Source organism: Notechis scutatus, chromosome 4 (genome assembly GCF_049901735.1).
Source record: "Notechis scutatus isolate UNSWTSFEM ecotype Mainland chromosome 4, rNotScu1.2, whole genome shotgun sequence".
In the NCBI taxonomy this organism is placed as follows: Eukaryota; Metazoa; Chordata; class Lepidosauria; order Squamata; family Elapidae; genus Notechis; species Notechis scutatus.
Genome location: NC_142012.1, coordinates 13,489,638 through 13,509,811, shown reverse-complemented (window position 1 = coordinate 13,509,811; position 20,174 = coordinate 13,489,638). Strand labels below are relative to the sequence as shown.

The following is a 20,174-nucleotide window of genomic DNA, read 5'->3' as shown; positions in this document are numbered from 1 at the left end:
ATAGTTGCCTGTTCTTGCCTAGTTTGGCACCTCACAATGCACCAACCAATAATGTTGTTACTACAGGACTAATAGATGGCACTGTAGTCAGTGGAATTGGAACTGGTGAGTCCTTGGTTGTTGTCTGCTTAGATCAGGGTTAGGAAACTATGGTTGTTTTATGACGTGTGAACTAGCCATACCGGCTCAGAAATTCACAGAGTTGATGTCCACAAGTCATAAAGGGGCCATAGTTCCTCATCTATGGCTTGCTTAGATAGATGTGTTTTGTGTATTGTTTTCTGAGAGTAGCAATGTGATATCTTCATGTTCACGTTTGGTATATAACGGGTGTCGTACTCAATTTCATTGAGGGGCCAGCATCAGGGATGTGTTTGACCTCGGGAGGCTGGGGCTGAGCATGGCCAACTTCCATCACTTATGTTGGGGGCACCTATGGTGGCCCAAGTACTCTGCCAGCAAAAATGGGCTCCCGATCTCCGTTTTTGGCTGTGACAGACTCCTACAATCCTCTGCCAGCGAAAACGGAGCTTGGGAGGGCTGCTTGAGGCCCACCTGAGCTCCATTTTCGCTGGCAGAGGCACCGCGAGCCAGTCCTTCAATGTTTTCAGGTAGCCCCCCAGGCCAGATCTAAGCACCTTGTGGCCCGGATCTGGTCTCCGGGCCTTGAATTTCAGACCCTGGTATATAACTTCATACTAGGACCTGTAAATTTACCTTAGTGTCAGGATAGTATTTTTTTTAACAGAATAATCTCCTGATGACCCATTTTTGGTTATATTTCTCATGAAGGCAAAATGCCAGTGTTCCACTATATTGTGAGAATCATAAGCAGAGTAAAGTGGTAGTAGAGTTACAACAACCCAATTTAACTGATTATTAGAGCATAGCTGAACCCTCTAACAATTGGGTGAACGATTTAATGTAAGGGTTTTATGTGATGTAAATCACCAGAAGCCTGCAGAAAATAGGTTGTATATAAATGGAAGGAAGGGAAGGAGGAAGCTTTTAATGCACTGTCTCAACATTTCCCTTCCCTTTATACCCTAGGAAATAATATAAGAAAATATTTAGTAATTGGCTGCAAGCAGTCAAAACAAATAACAAGTATCATAAAAAAAAATTGTGATTGAATATATATCACATCTATATTTACTATTCAATAGCAATTGTGAAGTGTGAGCAATGATTCCCAGATGCATTAATGAATTACTTAATTTCATATTCTTTCACATTTTATATTTGATGTGGACAACATTTTTATACTAATTTGTTATTATTATATGATCATGTATGAGTAGCCCACAATACATGATTACTGAACATGCATCAGTAAGATGCATTTTTGAAAAAAGTGATCTAAAGCAAAATTAGAATTAGATTGTTTAAATAAGTAATATTTTTTACCACTTCCAGAAATTCATAGAATCCAGCTGTGTAGACAGCTGCAAGATTAAAATATTTAAGCTAGATATGTAAAGAATTTGGAGAAAGAGTGAATAGCTAATTTCCTGTCATTTTTCCCTTACAGGAGAGCGTCTTTTCCCACCTCCATCTGGATTAAGCTTTTCAAGTTGGTTTTGTGTGGAACATTTTAGCACAGCCCCAAATTATCATCCCATTAGGTTACTTACAATTGTAAGGCGGGCAAACAGCTCTGAACAGCACTATATATGTCTTGCTATCGTCCTTTCAGTAAAAGACCGAACCCTTATTGTTTCAACTAAAGAAGAATTGCTTCAGAATTACGGTAAGAACCAGCCTCCCTGTTTTTACATTTCATCAATTTTTCATCAATATTTTTTTCACTTTAGGACAATGAAGCTTCATTTTGAAATAACATTCCTGCTCCAACAAAACACGAATAAGCAATGGGGGAATAAGCAATGAGCTGGAACAGTTTTTAAGGCTTCTACAAACTATGATTGTAGACCTGAAGTCTTAATTTGTTGAGCACCCTGAATTTGCAATTATTGAAATTGAACCCAAGTATGATGAAGTGGCTCTTCAGCTAATTTTCCCCTTGTGCTACAATAGTTTTAAACAGGTTGTCCTCAACTTGCAACCAAAATGGAGCTTGCCATGAGGTCGTAAGTCAAGATGGTTATAAATTAGCTCACCCACACGACTGACTCAATTTTATAACTTACTTTCTGCAAAAATAAACAAAAAAAATATATAAAATTGACTGCAGGACACTGCAGATGGCCATAATCTGGGCCGGTTGTGCTGAGCACCAAACATGGAGTCTTGACCACACAGGGAGTTGGCTGAAGGTACTTCAAAACTGGGTTATAAGTACCCCTATGGAAGTGTGTCACGACTTTAGCCAATTGCTAAACGACCAGTCGTAAGTTGATAATTACCTGTAAGACATTTGAGCCAAATGTAATTTTTTAATGTTGCTAGTAGTGAAAGTTCAATCCCTGTGATTCTCTTCCAAACGGCTTTCCTAGTAAATGAAAATGGATAGTCTATTAAAATTAATATACATTTATTAATTAATTCTGATGTAATCTTAACTTCGATTCTTTTCTGTATCTGGTTCTTTATTGTGATGGTGTTGCTAAATGCAAACATTCAAGTGGTTAACTGCTTTGTACACTGATTTTCTAATGTTTTGATTTGATAAATCTGAAGCCAAATCAGAGTTCCGTGCTCATGGTTTATTATTTTTAATGGGGAATTGTGCATATCAAACTGTTTAGTTCATTTTAGGTTTGACCATTGGCAATATACCTTTGGCAGCTGAAACTCTCATTCAATCTTCTTTTGTCTCCAGCTGATGACTTCAATGAGGAGTCATCCTGCTATGAGATTCTGCCCTGTTGTGCTCGTTTTCGTTGTGGTGACCACATAGTGGAAGGCCAGTGGCATCACATGGTTCTGGTAATGAGCAAAGGCATGCTGAAAAATAGTACTGCTGCACTTTACATTGATGGACAGCTGATTAATACAGTAAAGGTAAATTCAAAGTCTATAGCTCCTACCCCTTACTAGAAAATATGTGTGATGGTATATATTCTCAAATGCTGTTGGTAGTTGCTCTATGTTGGTTCAGGGATGCAATGGCTCAGCGGTTAAAGACACTGAGCTTGTCAGCTGGAAAGCTGACAGCCCGGGTTTGAGACCCGAGCGCCACGTGATGGGGTGAGTTCCTGTTGCTTGCCTCAGCTCCTGCCCATCTAACAGTTCCAAAGCATGCAAATGTGAGTAGATAAATAGGTACCAGTTCCGGTGGGAAGGTAATAATATTCTGTGTGCCTTGGTATATAGTCATGCTGGCCAGATGACCACAGCAATGTCTTCGAACAACACTCCTTTAGCTAAGATGAGCATCACCCCCTAGAGTTGGACACGATTAGACAGGGGAAACTTTTAGTTTTTATATTGTTTCACTTTGTGACATTAAGTTCATGTTGTGTGCAACATCAAAGTCCTTGTATCACAGGTAATTGCTATTCATATGAAAATGGAATCTTGCTTTCTGAAATCAAAGCTGCATTATTTGATCATCTCTAAAAAGATTTCTCACGCTTTTTGTGCTGCTGTTTGGTTCTCTAGTCCAACCTGAAGAATTGTTTGCTGCTCTCCTTATTCTTAAAAAAAACATAATTGACTCATTAAATGCATACATGAAATAAAAGATATCAGTGCTTAATCCATATCAAATTGAGTGGCTTAGAAGAACATCCTAGTCTGGAAAACCATAACACTATGACAAGTTACAGAAAATCAAGTAGAAAATCAAGCCAGTGTGGTGGTCCAATATAACAATATTGCAAAATGTTTAGAATTAACATTGTGGAATAAATAAAAACTCATAAAGCTCAACTTAATCTGAACTCGTACTGGTATCTGGTTTGTCTGTTTCAGGGGTCCCCAAACTTGGCAACTTTAAGACTTGTGGACTTCAACTCCCAGAATTCTGGGAATTGAAGTCTACAAGTCTTAAAGTTGCCAAGTTTGGAGACCTCTGGTCTATTTCATGTAAAAAAAATGCAAGGGACCAACACAGCGCATGTAAAGAAATATTCTAACTATGAGATGAACTTCAAATAAAGTAAAACAGTGGCTGTAATTTCCTAATACTGTATAGTATGTTGTGTAATGTTGCAAAACATGCTCTTTAAAAATGAATAAAAATGAAGAGTAGATATACCAAAACAGCAGTGATAATTATGTGATATATGAGACTTAGGGCATGCTTTTCAGCTTTCAATTTCCAAATATTAGGGGTGCTCCAAAGTTGTGACATGCCTTGGGGGTTGTAAAGATATTTTGGTTACTTTAATATAATTTTGATGGGCTTGGTAAGTAACTACATAAATATCATAACTTTTTAACATTTTGTTTGTTTCGTTTGACATGATGTGAACAGATGTTTTCTTATGCATTTCTGAGAAATGAAAAGTTTTGTTTGTAGTTCCTCAGAATTAGGAGGGATAAGTTTGTTTAGTAGTTAGAATAACTTTTTCTGCTTTAAGTTCCCCCATAAAATCTTTGTATGTAAGTCAGGTCAGAGTTATTGCTCTGGCTGCCAGAATTTCCTGTCCCAATGTCCTGCAAACATGGAATTAATAGCAATAGATTCTGTTTGTCTTTCACCAAAAGGACAAATAGCTTTCATTTCCTTTGGATGTTTCATCCAGTTAGTTATCCTTGTACAGCATGCAGAATATTAGAACCAAAGGTAGACTGCATCAGACACTAGCACCCCATCCAGTACCACAAGCCTAATTCACAAGAGGAATAGGGGAATTCACAAGAGGAATATCCAATTTCCCCCCATATAATCCATCTAAAAGAGCTTGTATGAGGGTTAAAAAAACAGGTTGTTTAATGCCCAAGATATCATAGAATGGGGGCAAGTCCACAATTTGGTCCATTCCCCCCCACCTAGACAAAATTGAAGAAGGAGGAATTTAATTATTTTCTTTCATTATCTTTGGGTAAAAGGTGCCCTATGCCAATGGGTGAAATGAAAGAACTTCTTCACATTAATCCAATCAGGAGGAAACCTTGCCTCCTGTTACTCCCTAGGAGAGATTAATGATTTCCCTATAAAGTAACAGATTAGAATAAATATATCAAAATGTGTGACAGAGGGCACTGTAAGAAAAGAGCAGACAGAACTGGGGAGCAGAGTTAAGTGCAGCATGAGCTTAGAATCGTTACGATACCATAAATGCTCTTAAGTCCAATTCCTCCTGAATTCCATTGATCCTTATCTGGTACTAATGCAGTATTGAACGTTAGTTGATCTGATTTTTGTGGGTTATGCTGCAATCTCATGAATGGTCCTGATTCTTTGAGCCTGACAGGCACCTTGCTTCTTCCTTTCTTCCAGCATGAAAATGAGAGGAGTGCAGAAAATTGTGGGTGCCATGGAGTGGGGAGAGAGGGGGATATAGAGAGAACTACCTGTATTTCTTATCCTTAGTGGTGTTGTCTGATGCCAAAAAAAATAAATTTATCTCCTTAAATACATCTGAAAGTTCAGATATGTTTATACAGAATATTTACTCTCTTAAATGCAGGCTTAATGCATGCAGATTTCATCAGATTAAAACGTTTATAATTAGATTATGTATATTTTTAATTGAACAGTAGCCTGAATAAACATTTCTTTCCTTTCTTAGCACGTATAAATGTCAAAATAAGCTACATATGGTGCTAGTTTTATTGATTTCTTATGTGCACGGAGCAAGATAGTAGAAAATGGCTAGATGGTTTGGTGGCAGCCTATGGCCGTGATGGCGAACCTATGGCACCCGTGCCAGAAGTGGCTCGCAGAGCCATCTCTGCCAGCACACAAGCCGTCGTCCAGCTCAGTTCCACTGTGCATGTGTGTGCACCTCCCGCCAGCCAGCTGATTTTCGGGTATCTGCCGTGCATGCACAGGGTGCATGTGGGAGGCACGCACATGCGCAGAGGACACGGGGGTGCAGGGGCTCCCACATGCATGTGCAGGGAGTGCGGGAGCACGGGGGTGTGCGTGCATTGCATTATGGGTGCAGGCATGCGTGTGCATTTTCGGCACGTGACAACGAAAAGGTTAGCCATCTCTGGCCTATCGGGATTAATCATAGGTAGAGCATGTAACTTTATTTGTCTATAGAATAGGTATGATAGTCTTTGCATTAATGTATTTTACAGTTTCACTATATTCACAGTAGTCCTGGCGGTTCAAGTTGTGCCAATCCACCAATAGTTAGTACAGTTTATGCCTATATAGGCACACCGCCTGCCCAGCGACAGCTCTCGTCACTCGTTTGGCGGTTGGGACCAACCCATTTCCTAGAAGAAGTCTTACCTCCATCAAGCATTAGCACAATTTATGAACTTGGCCCAAACTATGTTGGAAGTTTCCAAGCTGTATATATGCCTTGTAAGTAAAAACAAATCATAATTTAAATATCTTTTTTTTTAAATATGACTTTTGACAGTATAACTTTTTTTCCCCAAAAACACAGTATCTTGACAGTATTTTGTAAAGGGGCAAGAAGCTATTCCTCAAAAATATTTTAATTTGGGCTTCAGGATAAAAAGAGGAAGATGTACAGCAGAGAGTTTCATCCAGCATCTACTTCTGATTTTACTAGGTGTAACGCAGAGAGGCTTCTGGGTAAACAAGGTTTGAAATTGTGATATTAGTTGTTTCTGAGATTATGTGAAAAACAAGTTTTGTAAATTATTCTTTATAATAATAACGATTTGACCAGTGTTTATCAAATAAACAATCTTTCTCCTTTAAATATTTTCCCCCCTGAATGTTATCCTTTTCTTAATTTTCTCCTTGGACAAGAGACAGCTAACCCATTCTTGATATTGGCATGAAGAGATTATACTATTTTTTGGCCTAAATCTATATATATATAAAAGCAAAATACCACTCCCGCATCATCACAAAATCTCCAGAACTGTAAAGTGAACGTATTGAAATTTGGAACGTATGTTCCTCCTAGCATCTAGGTGCTCACTAACAAAGGATTTTTCGAAATGACCATCAGAGCATTAGTATTTCCTATATTATTATTAACACGCTCTGATGCTAAGGAGTTCTACTCCTCCTCCCCACCTGAAAAGAAATCTCTTCCATATGCAAAACACAAGCATAGGAGAGGAGTTTCAGTTTCAGTTTCAGTTTCACAGCACCAAGCAGGTTTAGTACAGAACAGTTAAGCTAAGCCACGCCCAGGCTCCTTGCTGTTTCCTTCTTGCTCACACAGCAAATACTGCTTCACTTTCCAAACAGCCCTCAACTCTCTCACACATTGACAGGATGCTAGCCAGATGAATACCGATGGATGCTGGTAGGCAGAGGCAGAATTTTTTTCCCCTTATTTTCCTCCCCCAAAACGAAGCCTGACCATATAGTTTTGTAGCGAAGCACGGGTATTGAGCTAGCCTTAAATATTTCTAAAGAGAAATATTTAATTGATATTTTGACCAAAGGTCTTACCAGTTCCATCTACTAGAAACGGTAGCCCTAAATATTTGAGGACGATGCATTTGGAAAGAGCAATATTTAGAGATCAAATTTTCATAAAAATACATTAATAATTTTAATTAATTTAATTTATGTGCCATTTTAGCGTGTTCTTACATATCATGCTTGCTAGCTAAATATAATCTTCAGGTTTATATGATGGGTTTTGTGTGACGTTCAAATCGGAACCAAATCCCAAATTAATTAAAATATACAGGTATTCCTTGCTCACTGACTGCCTTGTTCAGAAATTTTTCAACATGGCAAGTTGTCATTTACAATGGTTGTAACTGCTGCTTCCTACAGTCACAACTGTCCTTGGTGCACTTCACAACCCGCTTTCTACAAGCAGAAGTAATGGACAACACAGCAGTGAGATTGCAAGTTGCAATCACATAATGTCTTAATGAACAACCGCTGTGATTTGCTTAATGACAAGTTGGAAGCTGCTTTTAAGTCAGGTGTGGTCACATGATTTTTTTCACTTAGCAACCGGAGCACCTAACTGTGGAGTTGCTAGTCCCAATTGTGGTCGGGAAGCAAGGATTACCTATAAAACTATGATTTATTTAGGTTTTCTGTATGTTGTTTGAATTTAGATGTTCAGATGTTAAGAATTAACCATTTAGGTTTTGCTCTTCCAGTCTGCAGACAGAAAGTTATATGGTAGGAGTGGGTGCAAAACAAACCCAAATATACATGTCCCAGGATAATGATGCAAGATCGAATCTGGGTGGATCACCAGGAGCAGAGATTTACCCTTCCCGTTCTTATAGCAGTTCTGCCTTGTTGGGAGAGGACAATTAGTATTTCATACACAGTCCCTCTAATTGTAATTGGGCCAACGTGCTGCTGGAGCTTTGTTTTTAATTAGGAAAACAACTGAGCCTTTGCAAAACAGAGTAGGGTGAGGCCAATTGGAAAGGAGGGAAATTTGCAACTCATTTATTATAGCAACTACAGCTGTATTGTTAAGGGTCCATGCATGACGTGGGTAAATTTTAGAATTTACATGCAAGGAGGGCAACTTGTTTCAAAGTTCTAGTTACTGTGAAGTCAATTTCATTTGCGCTTATAGTAGCAAACAAGGTACTGGAAGGATGAACATTTGATTTGCTTTAGAATTGTTGCCCTTATTGACTAGATCTTAGGCTAAATATTTCTCTCTAACCCATAACGCTGCACTATAACTATATTGCAAACCAGGTATTCCTCAACTTACGACCACAATTAAGCCTAAACTTTATGTTGCTAAGAGAGAAATTTGTTAAGTGTGTTTTACCCCATTTTACAACTTTTTCTTGCCACGTTTGTTAAGGGAATCGCTGCAGTTGTTAAATTAGTTAAATGAAATTGGCTTCCCCATTGACTTTCCTCGTCAGAAGGTCGCAAAAGGGGATCACATGATCCCGGGACACTGCAACCATCATAAATGTGAGTGAGTGATGTAAATCATGTGACCACAGGGATGCTGCAATGGTCATAAGTCCCTTTTTTCAGTGCGATTGTAACTTTGAACATTCACTAAGAAAACTGTTGTAAGTGGAGGACTACCTGTAGAAGCTAATTCTGAAACGTTGTCCTTCTCTGAAATCTCCTAGGGCATTTCCCATTTGGATTGAGATTTGGTCTAAAGATTGTATGTCATCTGGTTTGTAATCTATATTTATATCATCTCACGGGTGAAATTTTCTCTCGTTTGAAGGCAAAGATTCCAAAGCAGAAGGAATCAGTCCGTCTCCAGTCTCATTGGTCCCAGAGGAGAAAGTATCTTTTGGCCTTTATGCGCTCTCTGTTTCTTCACTCACGGTAGCAAGGATTAGAAAAGTTTATAACAAATTGGACAGTAAGGCCATAGCCAAGCAGGTAAGCTGAAAACATTTTTTATGTGTCACTTGTTAGTTTTCAGTACTGACTCAACAAATGTTGCTAATACTCAACTTTGACCATCAGTAAACCTCACACAATATTTAATATATGAGAGTCAGCAGATCAGCAAGCATCTTTTATGATAGGTTGTGCTTGTATATTGAGCCTGCACATGGATGTATCCCAGGATTGAAGAGAATGTGCATAGCTAAAGGTTAACAAAGAACAAGTAAGTAATTAGTTCCTAAGTATTCTTTATTAAGAAAACTAGCTGGATACTCATGCTTCGCTACAAAACTATGTGATCAGACTTAGTTTTTGGGGAGGAAAATAAAGAGACTCTGCAAACCGCTTAGAGAGGGCTGTAAAGCACTGTGAAGCAGTATATAAGTCTAAGTGCTATTGCTATTGCTATATGTCAACCCAACTCACTCTTGGTGACTCCAGGTAGTTTAAAAAGTATCCTTTTTTTTAACCTCTTTTATACTTTGGAAGGACAATTGGGTTATTCCAGCTAATTTCCACTTTGGAGTATTCCAGTGGATACTGGCTATGTAATCTCATATGATATATGAGTAATCCTTGACTTACTCACTTTGTTTAGTGATCATTTGAAGTTACAAGACTCTGAAAAAAATGATTTATAACACACACAACTACTGCAGAATCCCCATGGCCATGTGTTCAGAATTTGGATCCTTGGCAACTGGCATGTATTTATGAAGTTGTGTGGTCCTGAGGTCATGTGATCACCATTTGTAACCTCCCTAGCTGGTTTCCGACAAGCTAAGTCAATGGGGCAAGCCAGATTGGCTTAACAACTGCAGTGATTTGCTTAACAACTCTGGCAAAAGGGTTGTAAAATGGGGCACAACTCACTTAACAATAGCAATAGCACTTAGACTTATATACCTCTTTACAGTGCTTTACAGCCCATAGATAACTGTTTACAGAGTCAGCATATTGCCCCCAACAATTTTGGGTCCTCATTTTACCCACCTCAGAAGGATGGAAGGCTGAGTCAACCTAGCCTGGTGAGATTCGATCTGCCAAATTGCAGGCAGTCGGCAGGCAGCAGACGTAGCCTGCAGTACTGCATTCTAACCACTATGCCACCACGACGACTCATAATAACTGTCGTGCCTAGCAATGGAAATTTTGGCAAGGGAAATTGTAGTTGTAAGCCAAAGACTACTATACATGTTTCTATAATAGAGGTGCATAATGGGAACCCGCCAAAAACAAATTGCTTATGAATTGATCGAGAAAGAGACGCTTTCTAAGAGAAGCTGAGAAAATTGAACAGTCTATTTAGAGGCTATGTACCAAAAAAGAGAAGTTGTTGATTGTGTGCGTCTCCATAACTCATTAATACTTAAGATGCTACATCCTCTCATAGCTTTTAGAAATGAATGATTCCCTTTAACGACAGGTTTGGGTGTGAGAGTTAGAAGCTTGGCGTAAGTGATGACAAGTGTCCACCAAGTATTTATCTTCTATCTGGGGAAATTAAAGATGTTTGTTAAATTGTTTCTGATATTGTCCAACTGAAAAATAAAACGTTTCTTCCATTATACAAGGAAACAATTCCTTTGTATTATTCTTCTGCTTTTGTAAATCACAGAATCATATCTGATCTTTCTTCTCTTAGGCTTGAGGAGTGTGTTTTCCTGCCAATCTGTGAAAATGTTCAAAAAATATTGTTCCTATAAACTCTGTCTAAACAAAGTTTTTTGTTTGTTTGTTTCTCATTAGCTAGCTATTTCATCCCACGAAAATGCCACTCCAGTAAAACTGCTCCACAATTCAGGAGGACATTTAAATGGACCTGCGCGTACCATTGGCGCAGCTTTGATAGGATATTTGGGTGAGAAAACATTAAAATAAACTAATAAATGTTTTTGTATGGTGCTTACTCAAGTATGTAATGCTTCTGTAGTCTGTTACATTAAAAATTACTGTACAGTATCAAATATTTAAGGAGGGATCATTCAGTTGCCAAAGATGTCCAGTCCTGATCACAAAACTTAACAGATAGTTGTTATTTAGCAACTGTCTCCTACAGCAACCATTCACAGTGATGAAAATTTAACTTTGCAGCCAATCCTCATATGGACAACCTTTGCAAGTCTGTAAAGAAAGGAAGTAAGATTGTAAGCAGTCACATTTTCACTTCACTTAACAGCCAAGTTGCCGATCCCAAATGGGATTGCTTTCCCACTCCTGACATAATCACATTGCTTTTGATGTATAGAAAACAGCTTACTCTCTTGCAATACCTTTCTCTCCAAACACTTGCTCTGTGTGGGAAATGGTCAGGCAAAGGTGAGATTTTGCTTGCTTTTTTCTCCTCTCCCATCAACACAGAATGGAAAGATTAGAAAGGAAGGGACTGCAAAAATACTATAAACACTGAGTTCCAACCCTGGGCTTCTGATGCAAATACATTGCTTTCAGTGTGTAGAAGAGCAAATGCTTGTTGTTTTGCAATCCCTTTCTCTCCAATGTCTCTGTTGTGCAAGGGCAAAAAAGAAAAAGAAACAGCTTAGACATAGTGTATTTACAATGTGTATTTACTGTAATGGCAATCACATGACTGAGGTGTTGCAAAGTTTGTAAATGGGCTGTGAAGGTTTTGTTTCAGCCCTGGCATAACTTCTGACCATCACTGAATGGTCGGTAAACAAGGACTGTAGCTCCTGTTGTTTCCTGCATAAAAGACCCTCTATATATATGCATTAGGAACCTGAATATTCCTAATATTAATAGGAGTTATGAATACAAAAAGTTTGAACTGATTATTTGTCTTTATCTTCCATTGCTGGCAACCTCTACAGGATGAGCAGTGTAATTCCAACAACTCATATGATACGGTTTTGTTTTTTTTCCATTTGTTATTTTTAAAAAGGCGAGATAAAGGAAATTGAAACATATGCTGTTTATTTTTGAAGTAATAATTAAGTTGATGACTATCCTGTAAAACTGATGTTTTCATTTCATTTTGCCACCTCCATGCAGGGGTAAGAACATTTGTCCCTAAACCTGTGGCGACTACCCTGCAATACATTGGTGGAGCTGCTGCTATTTTGGGCCTAGTAGCCATGGCGTCAGACGTAGAAGGACTTTACGCTGCCGTGAAGGCCCTTGTTTGTGTGGTCAAGAGCAACCCTCTCGCTAGCAAAGAAATGGAAAGAATCAAAGGTTACCAGGTGCGAATAAAGATAGACAAAAATGCTTGTGCGGACCACATTTGGGTGAAATTCATTGCGTGAGCCATGGTAGCGCAGTGGTCAGAGTACAGTACTGCAGGCTACTTCTGCTGACTGCCGGCTGCCTGCAGTTCGGCAGTTCATATCTCACCAGGCTCAAAGTTGATTCAGCCTTTCATCCTTCCGAGGTCGATAAAATGCGCAATTCCCTGACCAAATTGTATTGCAAAATTTCAAGTAGTGACAGCACGATGCCATGGCTTTACAGTTTAGGCAGCACAACACGGTCAGCTGCTAGCTCAGCAGAGACATTTAGTGTTTGCCAGATTGAAAGGAAGCACTCATAGGATCCCGAAGAGAAGCAAATGGGAAGCTTTATTTCTGGGGCGATCAAGGGCACTACACCATCTGTGTCCGCTGAAGGACATTTAGCGGAGCTCGTTTTAGTTATATAATTGATGCAAAATGTAACATTTCATTCGGGTACATGGCAGAAGCCTCTCCTGCAAAACGGGAAGGTTTTTTCCATCACAAGAAAAAAAGTTTATTGTTCTAATCCAAAACCAGATAGCATCTCCTGCAGTGATCCAGCAACTATATTTGCATGATTTGGAATGAGCTTCAGCTTCTGAATTGAGGCTGGCAGGATGAGAAGTGGGTTTCTTTTTCACCACCCCAAATGAACCGAGAATTTAATTGACTTGATCAGATTAGTGATAATGTCAATTAGTGATCTGGCTTCCCAAAAGTTAAAAAAATATGAGAATAATAATTAAATTATAAATTTGCCATCAGAATAAGGCATAACATATAATAATAAGATATTATATATAATATATGAAGAGTCATGGTGATGCAGTGGTTATAGAAGGAAGTATTGCAGGCTAACTCTGCTCACTGCTAGCAGTTCGATGCTGACCGACTCAAGATTGACTCAGCCTTCCATCCTTCCGAGGTCAGTAAAATGAGGACCTAGATCAGGGCTGTCAAACGTGTGGCCCATGGATCGGATGCGTCATGCGCTGGCCCCACTCCCACCTGGTTTAGCAAAGGGGGAAAATAGTTGTGATACATCATGTGACACCACCGTGACAACTTGAGATTGACATCCCTGACCTAGATTGTGGGGGGCAATATGCTGACTTTCAACCGTTTAGAGAGGGCTGTAAAGCACTATAAGGCAGTATATAAATCTAAGTGCTAGTACTATAAATATATAGATACATATTTAATGACACAAGTACATATTATACACCAATGTTATTAGTACGTGATATAGAAATGATTTAGTTCTCAGAATGCAAAAGCAAAAAGGTTTCCGAAATTTCAAGAAAATGGATCCAGAGAAGCAAAAATCCCCTTTTTTCAAAGGCCTGCCCTTTTTAAAAAAAATACATTCACCTAAACAAGACTTTAATTATAAAGTGCCCTGACAGGTACATTTCCTTCTCTCCATTGAATTTATTTATTTTTTTCTTTCTGAAAAATATGGGTTTTGAACAATCAGATAATTTCCTTCTTTCACTTCTCAGTGCCTATTATGCTGGGGTTACTTTCAATTTCATTTCTGGTTTTTTTCTATTTACTATAAATTTGGAGGTTCTAGTTTTTTACATAAGAAAGCTTGTAAAGGAGAATGTTTGTAGGTCAGGGTTGAAATGAGGGGTCCTTGGTGCTCTCTAGGCTTGGTTATTTTCTTGCAAGACATTTCCTTATCCAAACTAGATAACATCATCACTGCCAGTAAGGAGTATGTTTGCTCTCAGTTTATATTCTAGATAATAATAATATTATAGAATGTAAACTGAGAGCAAGCCCCATTCCTTACTGACACTGATGATGTTACCTAGTTTGGTAATGAAATGCCTGCAAGGAAGCAACCAAGCTCAGAGAGCACCAAGCACCTTTCATAAGAAAGCTTCGCTGTGGGACCGACTGTTTTTCTATGCTAGGACGAAATGAATATTTCTGTCTGTCTGCAAAAAATTCTGTGAGATTACAAAATTCAGAACGCTTCAATATCTCTATGTGTCTCCATTTGCTTCCAGTTGTTGGCCATGCTGTTAAAGAAGAAGCGTTGTCTTTTGAACAGCCACATTCTACATCTGACCTTTTCTTTAGTGGGGACAGTGGATAGCGGACACGAAACATCCATCATTCCAAATTCAACTGCTTTTCAGGATCTGCTTTGCGATTTTGAGGTACTGAGAATATTTCTGAACTTTAGCCATAAAAGATTAATTAGCAAACCTGTTGTAATAGCATTGCTTGAAAGATAACATGTATTATTGGGAGGGGAAAAGCGGGTTGTTGGGTTTGTTTTTGTTTTTTGCTTCAGGTGGCATATGGCAGTGATGACTAACCTTTTCGTCACCCTGTGCCGAAAGTGCGTGCGTGTGTGCGCACACACGTGTGGCTGTTCACACGTGTGCCTGCACCCATAATGCAATGCATGCACGACCCCTCATGATCCCCACATCCCCTGCATGTCTCCTGCATGCGTCCTGCCCTCGTGCATGCGCAGCAGATACACGACAATCAACTGGCTGGTGGGAGGCATCCGCGCATGCACAGTGGAACTGAGCTGGGGCAACGGCTCACGTGCTGGCAGAGATGGTTCTGCATGCCACTTCCAGCATGCGTGCCGTAGGTTCGCCATCACGGGCATATGGTATACAGGTAATCCTTGATTTACAACAGTTCGTTTAGTGACCATTCAAAGTTACAACAGCACTGGAAAAGTAAGTTACGAAGGTTTTTCACACTTATGACTGTTGCAGCATCCCCATGGCCGTGTGATCAAAATTCAGATGCCTGGCAACTGACTCATATTTATGACGGTTGCCATGATCTTTTATGAACTTCTGACAAGCAAAGTCAAGGGGGAAGCCAGATTCACTTAACAACCATGTTTACTAACTTAACAACTGCAGTAATTCACTTAACAACTGTGGCAAGAAAGCTCGTGAAATGGGGCAAAACTCACTTAACAGTTAACGGAAATTTTGAGCTCAATTGTGGTCGTAAGTCGAGGACTACCTGTATTGTACAGCTGTACTGCAAATAAACATTGATCCGCCTTGTTGGACCAATTTTAATGTGAACTATTGAAATAGATTATTGGTATTCATCATTCTGTTGCTTTCCAGATGTGCAAGAACTACAGTTCTCATCCCCTCCATTCTGGCTGGGGAATATGAGATTCATAGCGGAAGCACATCAGGAGAACAACATTAAATTAGGAAGACTGCAGTAATGTGGACTAACAATTTGTTCTAAAAGAAAGATACAATTGGAAGTAGATTTGTTGAGTTCATTGAAAAGTATTAGATATGAACAGAGTTAGGTGCGACTATATTTACCATAATAACTTTTCTATAAAGCCTTCAGAACAGTGGTGGGATTCAAATTTTTTTACTACCAGTTCTGTGGGCGTGACTTGGTGGGCATGGTTTGGCTTGGTGTGCGTGGCAGGGGAAGGATACTGCAAAATCTCCATTCCCTTTCCACTCCTGGGGGAAGGTTATTGCAAAATCCCCATTCCTTCCCTGCCCCACTAACCTGCTTTCCAGCTCCATTCTCCTGTGCAGGGCAGCCAAAGAAGACCCAGCCGGTCAGCTGGGACTCGAGAGGCAGAGAAAAGATGGGGGGCGGGGCCAGTCAGAGGTGGTATTTGCCGGTTCTCCAAACTACTCAAAATGTCCGCTACCGGTTCTCCAGAACTGGTCAGAACCTGCTGAATACTACCTCTGCTTCAGAACTATTTCAGTGGGGAGACACAACATGCAAATCTTTGAATTTGAAATAGAAAATTGATTATAATATTCATCGGTTTGGCTTGTGTTACATTCAGAGCCAATCAAAATAAACATAAAACAATTTTGTTTGCTTATACCAGTGAGCAGCCCTGACCTGGAAATTTCTTTGATGAAGGAAAACTGTAAATCGGTGAACTGTTATTTAGACTGTATTTTTTTTTCAGAACGACATAAAGTGAATCTTAAAGCAGAATCAAGAAATGTTATTTTGCTAATCTAGAATGAAGATGAAGTATTAATCAGGCTTGACTCCTGATGGATATACTTCAGGGAAATATTTTGGTAGCAGTGTTATCTGCTAAATTAACAGCATGTAAAAATTATAAATATTTTTGCATTTCAGGTTTGGCTTCACGCCCCCTACGAACTTCACCTTTCATTATTTGAACATTTCATCGAACTTCTTACTGAGTCCAGGTAACATTATAAATATTGTTTTATAAACAGTGTAAGAAGTTTAACACTTCGGTTTTTTCTCTCCATCAGTATTCACAGAAAATTTTGTTCGGTGGCCCTGTTTAATGCTCTTACACAACATGATTAATTCTCTGTTGTGTGTGTGGTGTTTTTTTTGAGGTGATGGAGGAGTAGGAAGGATATCTTATCTCATGATAAGCTATATACCGATTTGCCGGCGTATAAGATGACTTTTTTGCCCTAAAAACATGCTCCAAGTGGGGGTCGTCTTATACGCGGTAAATACATTGTCACCGGTGCAAGAGCGACGGGCGGAGCTCCGCAACTTGCGAAGCCCCTTCAAGCCCAGCCGAAGTCTCTCTCTCCTCCTCCCACCCACCCACCCACCCACCCACCCTCCGCCCGGCTCGGGGCACTTGCGGAGGCCAATCTGGAGGTGGGGTGGGGGTGGAGCGGGAGGGTCTCTGGCGGGCCGCTTCGCCCAGCCAGCCCGAGCCGCGTAATGGCCCGGGGAGTGGGGGGAGAAGGTGGTGGGGTGGACTGTGGCGCCCCTCCTTCTGGGCAGCGGGCGGGCGGCAATTTGCTCCTCCCGCTTCTCCCTCCCTCTTTGAAAGACCGGGAGGTCTGTGCTTGGGGCGGGGGGTGTCCTCAGGAAGTTCCTGATGGGACTCCGCTGGGCAGGGCCACCCGGCTCCCGAGCTGCTTTCCAGGGTCCCCTTGGGAAGAAAAGGGTCCGGTGGGCGGTGGAAGAAGGCGAGCGCCCTCCTCCCGCCCTGTCCCGTCCCGTCCCTCCTCTTGTCCCTCCTCCCCCCCGCTTAAGAGAAAGATCTGCCTCCCTGCACCGAAGCTTCCACCCGGCGCCGTCTCCCGGCCAGCGCGCTGCGACTTGGGAACCGGCCAAGCGACTTTAAAACCGAGCGGAGGCCAGAGATAGCCGGAATTACCCTCCACACCACACACACACACACACACACACACACACACAGAGAGAGAGAGAGAGAGAGTTGGCAGCTGTCCATCCCCCACCCTTGGAGTCCCGATGGCACGCACGCGGGGCTGTCACAAAGAAAGGGAGAGGAATTGAGTGCCAGCCTGAGAAAGGCGAAGCTGCCTCTCTAAAGCATTTTGGTGGCTTTGTAAGTTTGGGGGAAAGGGGTTGGGGGTGTCAATCAAGAATTATATCCAGAATACCCCAAGTGTTACAACTCTCATCAGTATTTGCCGGCGTATGAGACGACTTTTTGCCTTGAAAAGCATGCCTCCAAGTGGGGGGTCGCCTTATACTGCAGTATATAACAAAAACTATATTTTGAGTGGAAATGTTGGGGGCTGCGTCTTATACGCCCAGTCGTCTTATACGCCGGCAAATACGGTATGTGTTTAAAGCCATACAGTTGTTTGGATTAAATCACCAAATGAAATTTTAGAATGTAAAGGAGTCCAATGCTTTAATTCAGTTGCAATCTTAGAAAAGACAAAATTGTTTTAAGATATTGTAGACAGGTGCTATGTTTGCACTTTGAATACAGAGCATAGGTATAATTATATACTGTACACCTTTACTCACACAAACACACACACACTACAACTACAGTTAAATATACAGTTCTGCAGAAAATACAGCACCTCTTGAAAATCTCATTTGAATAATGCTTGGTTTTGAAATCAGTCATGGAAACTACAAATATATGAACAGATCTTGTCTTCCAAAATGTTTAATGGATTTCTTGAAGTGATATCCAGAATTGGGGCATAGAAGAGATAACCAACATTTGACTTTCGTTATATTAGGATCCTATGTAAAATAGCTAACCATAAAAGGTTTCAACAAACAAAAAAATGTTTGGATATAATAATTGGGGTAACTAAGTAAATAAACGTGGGCGTTTTTGAATTAAATAGTACAATATGATACCAGCCATGCAGATTTCTCAATTGATATATCTGTAGATTGATGCATAGATATGATTGACTCCAAAAATAATTCATAATGTAAGACACTTATCATTTTTAGTAAGAATGACAATTATTTTCTTACTTATTACATTGTTCTTTCCCTTACAGTGAAGCGTCAAAAAATGCAAAACTGATGAGGGAATTCCAGCTAATCCCAAAACTCTTGCTTACTCTCCGAGATATGTCTTTATCACAGCCAACCATTGCCGCTATCAGCAATGTTCTGAGCTATTTGCTTCAGGGGTTTCCTAGTAGCAATGACCTACTCAGGTAACATCGAGATTCACTATGGATTTTCTTCCTACAAAAATTAGAGGGTGTGCTGGTACCTCTGAGAGGGCACATTTCTCTAGTCCCACATAGAAATGTGGGAGATTTTTCTATGAGGGGGGAAAATGTTTAAAACAGGGCCAGAATCTATTGGATAGTTACTACAGGTAGTCCTCAACTTAAAACACATTATTTAATGACCTAATGTTTGAAATTACAATGGCATTGAAAACAGTGACTTATGACCATTTTTCACCTTTATGCAGCATTCCCATGGTCCCAAATTCAGATGCCTGGCAACTGACTCATATTTATGACGGTTGCAGTGTCCCAGGGTCATGTAATCGGCTTTGGCTACCTTCTGGCAAGCAAAGTCAATGGGGAAGCCAGATTCACTTAACCTATCTTAAACTATCTTACCAACTGCAGTGATTCACTTAACAACTGTGGCAAAAAAGGGACAAAACTCACATAACAAATGACTCTCTTAGCAACAAAAATTTTGGGCTCAATTGTGGTCATAAGTCGAGGACTACCTGTATTAAGTTTTATCATGCTTGGAAAATGTAATGTAATGTTTGGAAAATGTAATATTTTTTGCATTCCAAAATTGGTGTCAGTTCCAAAACGATAATTTATAATAAATAAATGAATGAATGAATGAATGAATGAATGAATGAATGTAATTTATTTGAAACTAGCTCAATACCCGTGCTTCACTAAGAAACTATGTGGTTGGGCTTAGTTTTTGGGGAGGAAAGCAAGAGGGGGAAAATTCTGCCTCTGCCTACCAGCATCCATCAGTATTCATCTGACTAGCTCCTGACTGTGTTAAGGGCTGTTTGGAAACTGAAACAGTATTTGCTGTGTGAGCAAGAAGGAGACAGCAAGGGGCCTGGGCGTGGCTTAGTTCAACTGTTTTGTACTAAAGCTGGTTGCTGCTCTGAAACTGAAACTGAAACTCCTCTTCTTGTGTTTTGCATTTGGAACAGATTTCTTTTCAAGTGGGGAGGGGGAATAGAAATCCTTAGCATCAGAGCATGTTAATAATAATATATGAAATTCTAATGCTCTGATGGTCATTTCGAAAAATCCTTTCTTAGTGAGCACCTAGAAGCCAAGTGGAACATATGTGCCAAATTT

General features: G+C 40.0%; 1 protein-coding gene across 7 annotated transcripts in view; it reads left to right on the top strand.

The window, feature by feature from the left end:
- Window positions 1-20,174, top strand: part of WDFY3 (WD repeat and FYVE domain containing 3) — a 182,410-nt gene that overhangs the window by 96,648 nt on the left and 65,588 nt on the right. For all 7 annotated transcript variants that reach the window (XM_026683686.2, XM_087962815.1, XM_087962813.1 and 4 more), the window contains 10 exons: window positions 5-105; window positions 1,532-1,750; window positions 2,783-2,964; window positions 6,160-6,391; window positions 9,198-9,358; window positions 11,117-11,228; window positions 12,380-12,570; window positions 14,619-14,771; window positions 16,732-16,805; window positions 18,870-19,031. In XM_026683686.2, coding sequence (XP_026539471.1) covers window positions 5-105; window positions 1,532-1,750; window positions 2,783-2,964; window positions 6,160-6,391; window positions 9,198-9,358; window positions 11,117-11,228; window positions 12,380-12,570; window positions 14,619-14,771; window positions 16,732-16,805; window positions 18,870-19,031 — 1,587 coding nt within the window. The remainder of the gene's footprint in view (window positions 1-4; window positions 106-1,531; window positions 1,751-2,782; window positions 2,965-6,159; window positions 6,392-9,197; window positions 9,359-11,116; window positions 11,229-12,379; window positions 12,571-14,618; window positions 14,772-16,731; window positions 16,806-18,869; window positions 19,032-20,174) is intronic.